Raw genomic sequence first — 13160 nt, forward strand, 5'->3', positions numbered from 1 at the left:
TATGTTTTCAGAAATATTCCTCTGTTAGGTCAGATAATCCTTATTTAACATATCAAATCAGAAACAGCAGCAGAAAACATAAAACAAACAAATTTCTACTCTTATACAGTTGTTTAATTCTAAGTCCTTAAGTGTTTTTAAAAATCCTAATACCATTTCAACAATGCTCTGAGTTCAGGTAGAAGATTCAAGAATAGAAATGCCTTTGAAATCCAGATTCAAGCATGGACCCCAAGTTTGCCAATTTTTTACTCTCTTCAGTTGCTCAGAGAAAAAGACAAATGATAATGTATTTACTTGTGCAGTTTAACCCCTTAAACTGACACTGTTGGTAAATAAAAGCCTTTCATAATTTCACACCAACCCCATTTGTATATCGAGCTCATGTATCACATGTATCCCATGTGCCTGGAATCTATTTGGAGCTATCTTAGTTGTGCCTGATCACACAGAGCAGCAGCTTCATTCATACGGTTTTCTTTTACTGGTAAAGACTAGCACAGGTGCATCAATCATACAGTTCAGTTCCTCTGATAGCATACTTGCTGAAACAAAATATGCCAACAGGTTTCAGCAAGGTGTTACTATAGGAAAAATACTACTCAGATGTGTGTGTGTGCATGTGTACAAGTCAGCTCCATCCATTTTTCAGGAGTCAATAAAAGTGTGCATGCCTCATTATAGACTCGGTACCACATTTTGGTGCACACTATGACGCAGGTGATTTGAACAGTATTTATTTTATAGTCAGTTATATCTGCAGCAGAGAGCTGGGGTACGTGCTCACAACCTGCTCGAGAGTCAGTGTTATTAATGTAATCTTGCAATCAGTATGGATTTCCACATGAGCTTTTGCCTACCTACGCTGATTAGAAAATGAACCAAAGTAAACAAAGCATGTCAGAAAAAAAGAAGTGACAAACCTACATTTTTTGTGACCTAGTTTCTTTGGAAGAAAGCTTTGATCCAGGGGAGATGCATTTTCACTTCATATTCATATTTTTTCCCCAGTACATGCATTTTCTAGTCACTATTAACAGTTTACTTTCTAAACTATGAACAGAGTTTCAGAGTTTCTGTTCCAGAAACATAGTGATATTCTGCCAAAATTTTCATTTCATATTAGCAGATATATGAATCCCAACAGTTTGGGTAAAACTTGCTACAAATCAGGCACTACTTTCCAGCCATGACCACAAGAGGATATTAGGGTATATTTGAACATGAATTGCTTTCCTAATAGTTGCAGTTTGCAACTATACTGTTGTGTGCATAAAACAAACCCTGCCTCAGTGTGTTTCTCCACAGACTCAGTGGCAATATTTTTTCAAAATAGAAACTATACATCTTGCATTCTCTACACAATTGTATAGCTGAGCCACATACAAAATTATTATAAAACTGACTGTTGATTTTAAAAGGTACATGTTTCATCTGGCTTGAAATCAATTAATGGGGGAAAAATAATTATTTTTTTCATTATATAAACTACGTTTTTCCATTCTGCTCCCTAATTAATTCCATGGATGGGACAGCCTAAATCAGATCCTGGAATGGCATAGGCTGTAAACAGCAATGCACTTTCTTGCTCCTACTAATTAGTCTGCAGGAATGCTTTTGCTCATGAGAAATATTATGGGAACTGGAGAATGGCAAACCTTGAAGCCTCCTAACTGCTGGGAGGGAGGCAGACACCATCTAAAAAAAACCACCTAGAAAAGGACTTACTCTTCCAAACAAATGAAATAGGAATAGAGGAGATTTACCTAAAGGACACCAAGCTTTAGAAGCTTCAGTCACATCTTAATCCATGACTCCCTCTGATATTTTACTCTTTTGATCAACCAAGAATAAAATGTCTCAAATATATCTTGTACAAACTGTGTAAAACTTTTAAAAAAATTTAAGGCTGAACTGTGCGTGCACTTTCAATCAAACTGAGAACACAAAGATTTACTGTATCAGAGTCAACCCAACCCTTTAGCACATGCAGAGCTTGGTGACATGAATACAGAACCACCTAGTGCCATCACTCTCTTTAAATGCAAATAATGACCGAGTATTCCTCTTAATTGTTTGCATTTAAATTATTCTACGTGGAACTAGGTCCAAAGCCAGACAAGAACATTTACAAATACTTCCAGTGGCATTTTCCACACAGATGGAAAACATATAATAAGGCTGGAACAGCAACAAACTCAGGGTGTATCCTCTCCATATTATGCTTTTAATCAAATCAGTGTTTTTGAAGTCCTGAATCAACCACCAGTATTGAAAGTGATCTATCGTATCAGTTTGTAAGTATAATGAACTTGCATATTAAACACCATCCCATTTCTATTACTCTACTCAAAGTCACCTTGTTCTTTGGGTACGATATGCTTATCTATTTCTACAGTAACAATACCTCCTAATTTCTTACCATCAGCAAGTTTCATTATTATAATAGTACTTTTCGTGATTCAATAATAAAGCTATTTACTAAGACTAATTCTTCAGAAGTTAGTTGTCACTACCTTTCACACTAACAGTTTAATCTTTCATCATGACCTGCTGTACCTTTTCAATTAGTTTCTTACCCACTAATACAATTTTTACACTACAGCAGAGTTTAAGTAATAAATTCCCACTGTGATATAATATCAAATGCTTTACTAAAAAGAAAAAAAAATAGATCCACTGTTTTTTCTTTGTCAGAAAAACAGAAATTAATTACCTGATTAAATAGCATTATTAAGTTAGTCTGACATGATACACCACTGTATTGCATTTTATCCGATTTTCCACTTAGCTCCAAGTCTACACTCACTCTTCAAATATTGTTCTAAGCCTTCCATAGCTCTGAAATCTATCAGGCCTCTGTTTGTTCTGATCATTTTTATCCTTTCTAGAACAGTTTTGCTATGTCTGCTATAGTACAGCAATAACCCACCTGAGAGATTCACAGAAAGATGGGATTTACCATACACATGAAACACACGTTCTTTCAGCTTTCTAGGATGGAAATTATTGCACTCTCTTATTTGCACAGATCAAGCACTTTGCCTCTTGCCTACATTTTTTATTTGGTCATTTCACTGCCATCTCCTCCTTTTCTAACAGCCAGCCACCCCAAGTAAAATGCTGTCTGAAATTTTTGGATCCAAATTGAAAAAGATCACTTCTCTTGACCAGCTCTTTCTGCATGACAGCCCTTCTTTCTTTGCTTTCATCTTACTTCTAAAGCTAAAGGAATTTTTACTATTAGCTATTATATTTTATTCTTGTATTTTCTAAACTCAAAAAATTTCATTTTCTTTGCTGTTTTTTCCTGTCCTTCAACGATCTATCTTGTTTCTGTTAAACATTTTTGATTCATTAGTTCCCAAATGACAATTGGAAAGGCTGTATATACAGATAGATGAATCTAAATAGAAATTTCTTTATTTTACCTATTTATTTCAAATTATGCCTTGATCAAGTACTTATATTGATAAAAATAGTTGTAATTTTTCAGAAACAATTTGGTGATTTGCAAAGGGATATTTTCTTGCTGAAGAAGCTGCTATTTCCCTGCTTAAAAGTAATATCAGCCACAGTGATTTTTATTTTTATTCACAATAGAAACTGATAACCTTCCTAGAAGAGGTTCTATATATTCCTAATCAGTATAAGAACACTGCAGATGATTAACTTGATTAGATTTTTCTCTCTCTGAATATTAATAAGATTATTTAGGAACACTACTACATTCATTTTGTAGCACAATCCCCATATGAGAATTTCCTACATGTAAAGATCTATATTTAGCATCTATGCCTCCTATGGACAGATGAGGGAGGGGAAGGTCATAGAAAATTCTGTGGCCCTCTGGGAAAACAGGAATTTGCAGTAAAATTAAAGGGAAAGCTAACAGCTACATTCATGCCAAACAGCCCACATATGTAGTTCCCCACAAAATCCTTTCCAAAATTCCATAATTTTTAAACTACTGACACCAAAAATGTGGTCCACAGACTTCTGGGCACCATTGAGGAACACTGTCAACAAATACCAGCAGATGAAGAGAATTAAAGTTCTAAGATGAAAAATTAAGCAATGATTGCTGAGAAATGTAAAGTCTTAATGAAACTAAGCAAGTCACCTCCCATTTAGGTGCTCAAGAAACTAGTATGCAAAAATAAAAAAAAATATTTTCCAATATTATTTTTTCAGCAGAAATGCAATCTAAACAGCCTTTTCACGCTGATTTGCAGAGACAAAATAATCCAACATTGAATACTCAGTCTCAAAATCAACTGTTCATTGATCGAATATGTAAAAGTTTTATTGTTCCAAAAGTAATCTTATTCCTTGCTTTAATCTTTTTATAATAGTAATTTTATCATTCTTGAGGATTCAAACAGAATACAAAGTTTTAAAGTTTCTTTAAATTATGAGCTAAAATAGGAATAAAACCAGTATTTTTTTATTAATATATTTACTTTGATTTTTTTCCCTTGATATTTATTTTGACCTATATTTCATAAGTCCACATGAAAACATTTGGCTTTAGGAAGCGACAAATGCTGTTGTAATACTAGCAGTCTAAGGATTAAAACTGTGGTTTTATTTAAGCTTTATATCCAAAATCTGTTTCTGAGCTTGCCACAGCTTTGAAAACATTTCTCAATACACCAGCAACCAATATCTACAGATAAGTTTTTTAAAACTCATGAAAACACTCACCTTGCTGTCTCCCTCCATTCCGCATCCTCTCCTTCACGCCAACAAATTTCGTCAAGCTCAGTAAAGAGATCATGAGGAATGTGTTCCTCGTCATCATCTTCTGTTCCAAGAATAAACTGCACCCTTTGTGATGGGGTATCTGGGGAAAAATAAAAATATCAAGTCCAGAACAGCAATTCTTTTGCCATGAGCAAGAAAATACCTAAAATTTCATGAGATTATCCAGATTCTTTCATCCATATCACTTACTGCCACACAGAAAACATGATTATAGTTATACCGTAAGAACATTTATACACAAACACCTTCAGACTGAGACCTTTTTATATACTGTAGTTGTCTAGGCTGCTAATAACTCCTCTAAAGACAGAATGTGTTGTACAGAAGTAGTGACTATCGGAAGCTGGAAAGGTATCTCAGAAAAAAGGCAGCACGGACAGCATCATAGATAGAGCTGATGGAAGTCTTTTATGCCAGTATTACAAAAACCACTTTGCCACATCCTAAGTCTAAACCTACAGATCTAGCTCAGATCACAAAGCTAGTATACTAAATGTGCATTCTTTGTTTTACCTAGCAGGAGAAAGAAACCAAAAGAAACCTCTCTAATATCAATACACAACTGGGAACTCCAAAAAGAGTATGCCACCACACCTACCATCCTCTGCCCCCTTGTAAACCATTTCTACATGGCTAAGACTGTTCCAGATGAACAAGTCCCAACTTCCCCATTTTATTCTGTCTTCCCTTTACATTCTTACTACCAGTCATTTTTCTTCATAACCTTTCAGTGCAGACCACTAAATATATTCTGGAGACATACTATTCTTTTTTCATGTTACTCAGAAAATTTCTAGAATTCACAAAGCACCTGAACATACATTTATATTCAGTGTTCATAGCTGAAATGTTATTGTCTTACCAAAAAAAATTAAAAAAAAAAACTATTTTCTTATTTAAATGCAGATCTCCAATGAACAAACTTTTGATGAAACCCAGTCTATCTAGAAATACATAGCTATTTTTTCTGCTAATGTACTTTAGATTTCTGAGAGAAACCAAAAGTCCTTTGTGAGAGCTGATAGGGGCCAGGCTGCCAGTCAACTGAAAAATTGATTATCCAGCAGAACAGCTCAGCGATTCCTTGAACACTGTCTAAATTAAGTTCTGTTCTACAACTGTATTTGTAAGACAAACTACAGTTTTTTCCGCGTAGCAGGGAAGAGCATCACTGCATAGGATACTCAAGCTCGCTGAATTTTGAAAAAAACGAGATGATGGCACTCATTGAATGCTTAAGAGAAAATACAGCACTGATCAAAAATAATTAAATGGGCCACTGACACAGCAGTAGTGATGCCTTTTTTGGCAGTGGTAGTAAACTTGCTGTAGCAATGAAAGACAAACAATACATGACAGTTTTTACCTGTGGTCTATTTGCTTAAACAGAGTGTAAAGATAATAGTGCAGTCAAGCCTATTTACTACTTCACAAAGCAAGAAAATCCAGGAAGAAATATAGGAGAGGAGAGAGAGGTATTACTAAGGTATTATTATTATTTTAAATTACTAAGCTCAGGTATTACTAATCTCTAGAGAATGGAACTGCAGGGGGACAGCTAAGGGGATAGAACTATTAGAGAACAGCATCAACCTCGCCCACTTTCCCTTTCTTTTATTATTCTTCTCTCTCACTATTTAGTCCCCTTATCCTTTAAGAACATTTCAACCTTGCTTTTAGACACACACACACACCATCTTTCTCTACCTTTTTTTTTTTTTTCTCCTCCTTTTTGTTCCTCATAGACACATGCTGGTACATTCTAGAGAAGGATAAAGTAAATGCAAACATCAAGGTTTAATCTGAGACTGGAAAATACATTCTGGTCAAGAAGCGTGCAACTTGTTAAGACAATTTCCCAGAAGGACAAAATTCAGTGAGATACAAACTTGCAAAGGACAAGTGCAAATGACTAGTGACAGAACGTCGAAAACAAGCTACTTCGGTAGAGAGCTGGACTGAAGTAAGAATGTGAGAATAAGCATTGCCAGGAACATCCTGTACCGATTTACAGCAACAGCTATTGTTAAGTAACAAATGAGTAGTGTTGTACAGCAGAGTTGCAGTTTATGACAGTTATGATACTCATGCAAATGCACACTTTGAGTGTGGAAACAACAGCAGAGGATCAGAAATCTCTTGAAGTCAGGTGAGTAGTAACAAGGTAACATGTTACTGCTGTGAATTGCTCTTACTGGGTCTTCTGCATAACATACAGCTACCTGACCAACCACAGTGAAGAATCTATATAAATGACAAAACATGCATTAAATTCTCTTCTTCCTTGTTAACACACCAGTAAAACTAGCTGCTAGATTCTGGCTATCTTTCTTTGCTGCTATAATTGTATTGGTGCAAACACCTTGATTTTCAGACACCAAGCTGGAAAGTGGGGGAGTGGGAGAGTTATTGTTTGCTCTATATAGTACAGTAATTTTATTCCAAGGAAAAAACTCTAAAATAATTAAACAATAGGAAAACAATTTAAAAAAAAATAAGATCTGCTGGTTCTACTTATAAAACTGAGTTAACAGGATTACGCATGTGAGCAATGCCAGATGGATTTGGCTTATTCATAGCAGTAATAAATACCAAATATGTCATTAATGTGTTATATGGAAAATGAGTAATATGTGATTCAAAAACAGTATGAAAGAATACTTCAATTGCTGACTGTCAAACTGTGATAACTTAATCCTCAGTGTAGAAGCATAATATTTGCAAACTAGGACACTCAATGTTTTTTGAAGTCTAGGAAAACAGAAATTGGCTTGAATATGATCTGTGTCTATCCCTACTTCAAGTAGCACAACCAGTGTAAAAAAAAATCCTTCCTATTATCACTGCTATTTCTAAAAAGTAATGACAGTAATCTAGATTAAGCTAAAAAAATTAAATGAATGGAACTAATTTGTTCCATTAGTATTTCTGTCACTGAACACAGAGATATATGTGAATAAAGTTCCACAATAAACAGCTGACAATTCTCCCAAGTAAATGGCTCATCACCAGTTCAGGAAATCCTCCAGGACCAGCTGGGACTGGGCAGAAAGTCTGATACACAACAGGAGTGGGAGTAGCATCAACCACCACCCGTGCTTGGCTAGTAAACCATCTCAGCCAGGAAGAGCTGAAGCAGCTTTCTGTTTGCTGTGGCTCTACCAGCCCATGGGAGCCTCCTGCCAGACTCCGTGTTATAGCTGGGTTTCTCTGAGCTTGGGCTTGCATCGTCCATGCAGCACTCATTCAGACATTCAAACTACCTCTGATACCTCAAATTCATTGCATGCATGGCAAAACTGAGTATTCCAGGTTTACAAATCTGTATAACTCTGCTGCACTTTTTAAAAACTAAGACCTGACAGATAAGCTATGTTGAAAGCACAAATTCACACTGGGATTCAGTGCTACAGAAAGGAAGTGACCCTGCAGCAACCTGACATACTGCTTACTACTGTGACTCTTTGTAAAGTCATTAACATCCCTAAAACATAAGCAAGATACAGGTATAGACATGACAAAACAGCAGAACTGAAAGACAGAACTGCTAATAATGTAATTCCCAGAGGAGAACACAAAGAGCTGTTCCCTAGAACAGCACTGAGTGCAGGTAGGGAGGTAACAGTGGCCTACATCACTATCTCACCTTGCAAAACACATGTAGGAAAGAATTATAACTGGCATTTCTCTCATTTAAAACACCCCCACGTGCAACCAGAAATCTGGGTCAGGACTGGTCCTTCTTGCGTAAGGTGGCAAGGTGAAATCAAGACTTGTGCTGGGATAAGAAAGCAGGATCGTTCTCAGTACCTCCATGTAAACTCAGCCCAGCAAACGACCTGCATCCATTCAGAGTGATCCATATCTTCTCCCCAGTGCATGCCAGGATTTCTCCTGGGAGAAACCACCCTGCTACCATCAGGCAGAACGGCACACAATCTGCCCAAGCCATACCACAAGCAAGAAACACCACCTTCGGTATGTATAAAATGTATCTAAATTTTGTCCTCTGCTCTTGATAAACTCTAGAAAGAGTGCAAAAATACATTTATGGTAACGCTTTATTAGCTCAATTGTCAGAACAGGGTTTTTTATTTCTAAGCCTGTTGAGAACCTGCATGTAAGGGTAGCATTAGTAGGCTAATACCTCTTATGGGGTCAAAAGATGTAGGGGTGAAAAATTACTTTTTCCTCATTAGAAAATATGCTAAATATTAAAAATTATATAACAGAAGTTTACATGATAAACAAGATTTAATCCCTGCCTCATGCTCTTGTACCTTCACATTAAAGTAATATTAATAGATAAACTTTTTTTTTGATTGCTTACTGCACAGGACAGGCTGCAGACAGGCAGTGAAGTAGTGTAATGCAGTTGACATCTGTAACGCTCTTTTCAAACAAATGGGAAATCATGAAAAATTCACAGGATCACAGAACAGAAAGTATCATTTCACACACAGACACACATTCATCATCCTCCTGCTTGCCCTCACCAAGACAGTGGTGGCTAGGGCTTCTCCCCCAACCTCCTTCCTGTGGAGGTTGGACTTTGCCCTTTCCGCTCAGCTAATCAGTAAAGGTAGGGATTATAAATTACTTCTGGTTTTAGTTAGAAAACATGGTAAAAATTAAAAAAAAATTTACATTACTAAAGTCCACATAAAACAGTAAACAGCCATATAGCACAGTTCTGAATATCTCCTTCACAGACCTTAGAAACCATGTATTACATTGGGAGAAAGAAATCCTTTGCTTGCTCCTCTGAAAATTTTACCCTGTATGAATAAACTTGTTTTCAGGAAGCTCGCTCTGCATTTTATTCACACAAATTGTTTCCAACACCTCAGGACTGTGACAAATAATCTTATCTTTTGGTTCTGACAATATGGACAATTCCCAAGCTTCAATTGTCTCCTTTTTGTTAGACTCTTACAACTGCAGTTATGATACATTATTTTAATCCAGATTTGCTGAAAACTGTTCCACAGCTGCCCAGAGATTCAAATTTCCAAGTTCATCCTTCAGCAGACAAGGGAGAGATAGAATTCTCTTAACAGCTGTACTCTTTACAAATAACTAAATTTGCCCCATTAATATCCCTTTGACGTTTGAGGTTAGCCACCAAGTAGTCAGCTGAGACCTTTCTTTATACTTTCTTCAAGCCCCTCTAGTAACCAAGTGAAGTCCCCCTCCATAAGTCGCTTTTTCCCTTGTACTACCTTCAGGGAGCCTTTCCTGAACCGTGCGTGCAGTGCTCTGTTAGGCTTACCTCCAGGGCTGTTCGGCTTCCCTTGCTGCATCCAGTATCATGAATTACTAATTTAAGCCTCTTTAAACCTACATATTATTAAAGCCAGATTTCTTAAAAGAATAAAGCAAACCTTGCACAAGCCCCATCAGTGTGCAGTCCTAGAAGACACCACAGGAGGCTGAAATCAAACCCCTGCCCTCACAGCTGAGTTCAATTCACAATTCACCCTCACAAAACCTGTCCTTAAAGAGACCCCGCTGAAAGCTAAAGTCTTCCTATTCCATCCCATTTTAAAACAGAAACATAAGTATTTCTACCTTGTAAGTGCAAACACAAGAAAGCGGTTTCACTGGTTACAGAAAAAAAAAACAGACATTAAAAAAACCACTGAAAATTGCTACTAAAATCCACATGCATACCAAGCAAGTGCAACGCTACCAGCCAAAGGGAATCGGTGCCACCATGATCTGCAGTGCTGATGGAGTGAGTGGTCCCTGCCAGCCTGTGGCCCGGCAGCCCCTGGGGCTGGCACCCATCACCCTTTCAGCCAGCAGCACCAAGGAGCTGCTCTAGGCTAGAAACATCTTTTTTGCCAAACTAGTTTTTATTTGCACCAATTCCCTAATTTTATTCATAGAGCAGCCACAATACTTGCCCCCTAAGGAAAGCTGTGGAGGAGAGGAGCCCAAAGAAGGCATGAAACTGGGGGCTTAATTACAACAGCAGCGTTTCAGCTGGGAACAGTAAACCTCTTCAATAAAGCAAACAGCATTACTGCATTTTTGAACTAGAGTGGGTAATTTCACTGGATTTCCTCCTTTTCTTCCAAAATTATGAGGCAAGATGGTGGAAATCAGTATCTTAAAATCACTTATCTTAGAAATTTTACTACCCAAAACAGCCTCTCCATGAGCAAGCCATGTAATCTACAAATTATGCAGCTCAAAGGCACATCATTACAGCAAAACAGAAACAGCTTGTGCAACCTCATCTCATCAAGAGGCAGACAAACAGACAGAGAGAACCAGGTGTGGGGAAAACAAAAATCAAATTTGAGTAACTGATCTGTGCCCCCAAACAACAGGACTCCTTTTTATTCCACTAACCACATATTCTACATATTATTTGTCTACAATCTTTGAATCTGCACACTAAGAACACTTGGGTTATTTTTGAAAATGATAGTAGGAGATCAAAAAAAGAAAAGAAAGAAAACTTATAGGCTGCCATCAGAATGTTCTAAAAAATCTACTCAAGAAGAAACCTTCCCTCAGAGAGTAACTAGTACAGCTTTCCCAGACAGGATTCAGAGATTACCAAGAAGCTTCCACCTATGGGCATTACACTGGATACAAGTGTTTTCTAGCCATGCTGATACAAAGAAAACCATTTAAGAAATTATTTTTCACTGGACAGGAACTAGGTAGCACCTGTCCACTCAGAGTGAGCCTGCACAGCCCCACAGTACTATCTGTACTATCCAGCTCTCTGAAACAGTGATAGCAGAGCAAGGTCTGCACCTAATGGCACTTCTCAGATGAAGTTATATATGGTTATAAATTATGACAAAAAACAATGCTTCATCCCATGCTTGGTTAACTGAGCAGTCTGGAACACTTCATGTCTGAATATTTCAGGCCTTTACTTGTTCCAGCATCTCTATTCTTCAGTTGTTGCATCTTTGGCTTTTATTACGCCTCCTTTCACACTTCACTGCTTCAAAACACTGCTAATTTATTCTCTTGTACCATAAAAATCCTAATGTATTTTTCCAACTTACTTCAAAGCACTGTTTTCTATCAGCTGGTCTCACAGTGCTTATTTTCTCTATCTTTCTTCTTGCACCTGCTTGTTAAAGTGTTTTTTCTTTCCCCTCCACCCGCCCAGTTCCCAAGAATACAGCCTCCTACTATTCAGCAGAAATGCATTAAAAGCTGTCTGTAGAGAGAAGGAGCTAAGCACTTCTGCGTGTTCAATTAAATCAGAATGATTCATAACTTAAAGGACTATTTTGAATCTGCTCTCTTAGGTAGCGCAGTCCCTCATATTGAGTTATTCATTAGCATCTTCCTTAAAACTTCCTTCAGCCTCTGTGTACTGTTATAACCTTGTGGTCACGGGGTATGAAAGCTAAGAAGCATTACTGAGGTTTAGTGGATTCAGATGTAGTGTGGTAAGTTATCTGTTGCACTCTCTGTGTAAATAAAGCACAGAAAAACTATGCTTATCTTGTCTCCAAAAGCAATGCTTCTCCCCAGGCAGCAAAACCACCTGTCTGAAACTCCTGTAAGGAAAATCCATAGTAAAAGCCAGGATGTGGATATATGATTAATCCCTGTATAATTTTGTCTGCCTGCTCTGACTGTGCTTATAACCCCTCCATCATTGTAAAATTTCAGATATGCCTTCATAAGGCAAACCCTTTTCACTGTTGGTTATGTGATGCCACATTTCTGCCTGGATGGACAAATGTCAAGGCTCAGCCAAAGTCTGGTTGTCTGGCCAGACTTCCAGCAATCAGATAGCCAAGAGGGAAAGTCCTCAAATTTTACTACTTACATATTATTTCAGGGTGGAAAAATTGGGTATGTCCAAATTTTTCTGAGTATTTGGTAGTTCTGTCTTTGGCTCCTTTGAATCATCATCAGCCAAGCATTTTGAAGAGTATCTTCGGCAGGCTGGATCCAACGGTGACCTGCATGTTTCTGGCCTATATCTTCTCTATTCTGGGCTTTATTAAAGTAATAATTTATGTGACATGACCTACACATCCTTTAATGGGTAGTTATAACACCTTTAGAAAAGAAATTGTGACCTACAAAAGTGCAGTCCTGCACTTATTTCAAACAAGTACACCCGTAGAAAAGTGCTGTGAGCATCAACTTAGAAATACACTTCAAAACTCTCTTTTTCACATTACTGCCTTTCCACTCTTGAAGCTCTCTTGAACACTGGCTGATTTTCAGTTAACTGGAGGTGTTGAACAGTGCATTTTAATGTGTGCACAACTGTTAAAGACTGTTAAGGACAGATTCAGCCAGTTAATTTCTTTTTATTTTTTTAATTTTGACATTAGGAAGGACACAAGCCTAGGTCTCCAGAAGCTGAAAGAACAGAGCTAAGTTCTCAGCCAAAATGT

General features: G+C 37.3%; 1 protein-coding gene across 7 annotated transcripts in view; it reads right to left on the reverse strand.

Annotated features, from left to right (window-relative positions):
- The window catches only part of SLC4A10 (solute carrier family 4 member 10), a 172380-nt gene that overhangs the window by 73314 nt on the left and 85906 nt on the right, over positions 1–13160 (reverse strand). For all 7 annotated transcript variants that reach the window (XM_080399111.1, XM_080399108.1, XM_080399107.1 and 4 more), the window contains one exon: positions 4708–4846. In XM_080399111.1, the coding sequence (XP_080255237.1) occupies positions 4708–4846 (139 nt within the window). The remainder of the gene's footprint in view (positions 1–4707; positions 4847–13160) is intronic.

Source organism: Falco punctatus (genome assembly GCF_963210335.1).
Source record: "Falco punctatus genome assembly, chromosome: 8".
NCBI classification, from domain to species: Eukaryota; Metazoa; Chordata; class Aves; order Falconiformes; family Falconidae; genus Falco; species Falco punctatus.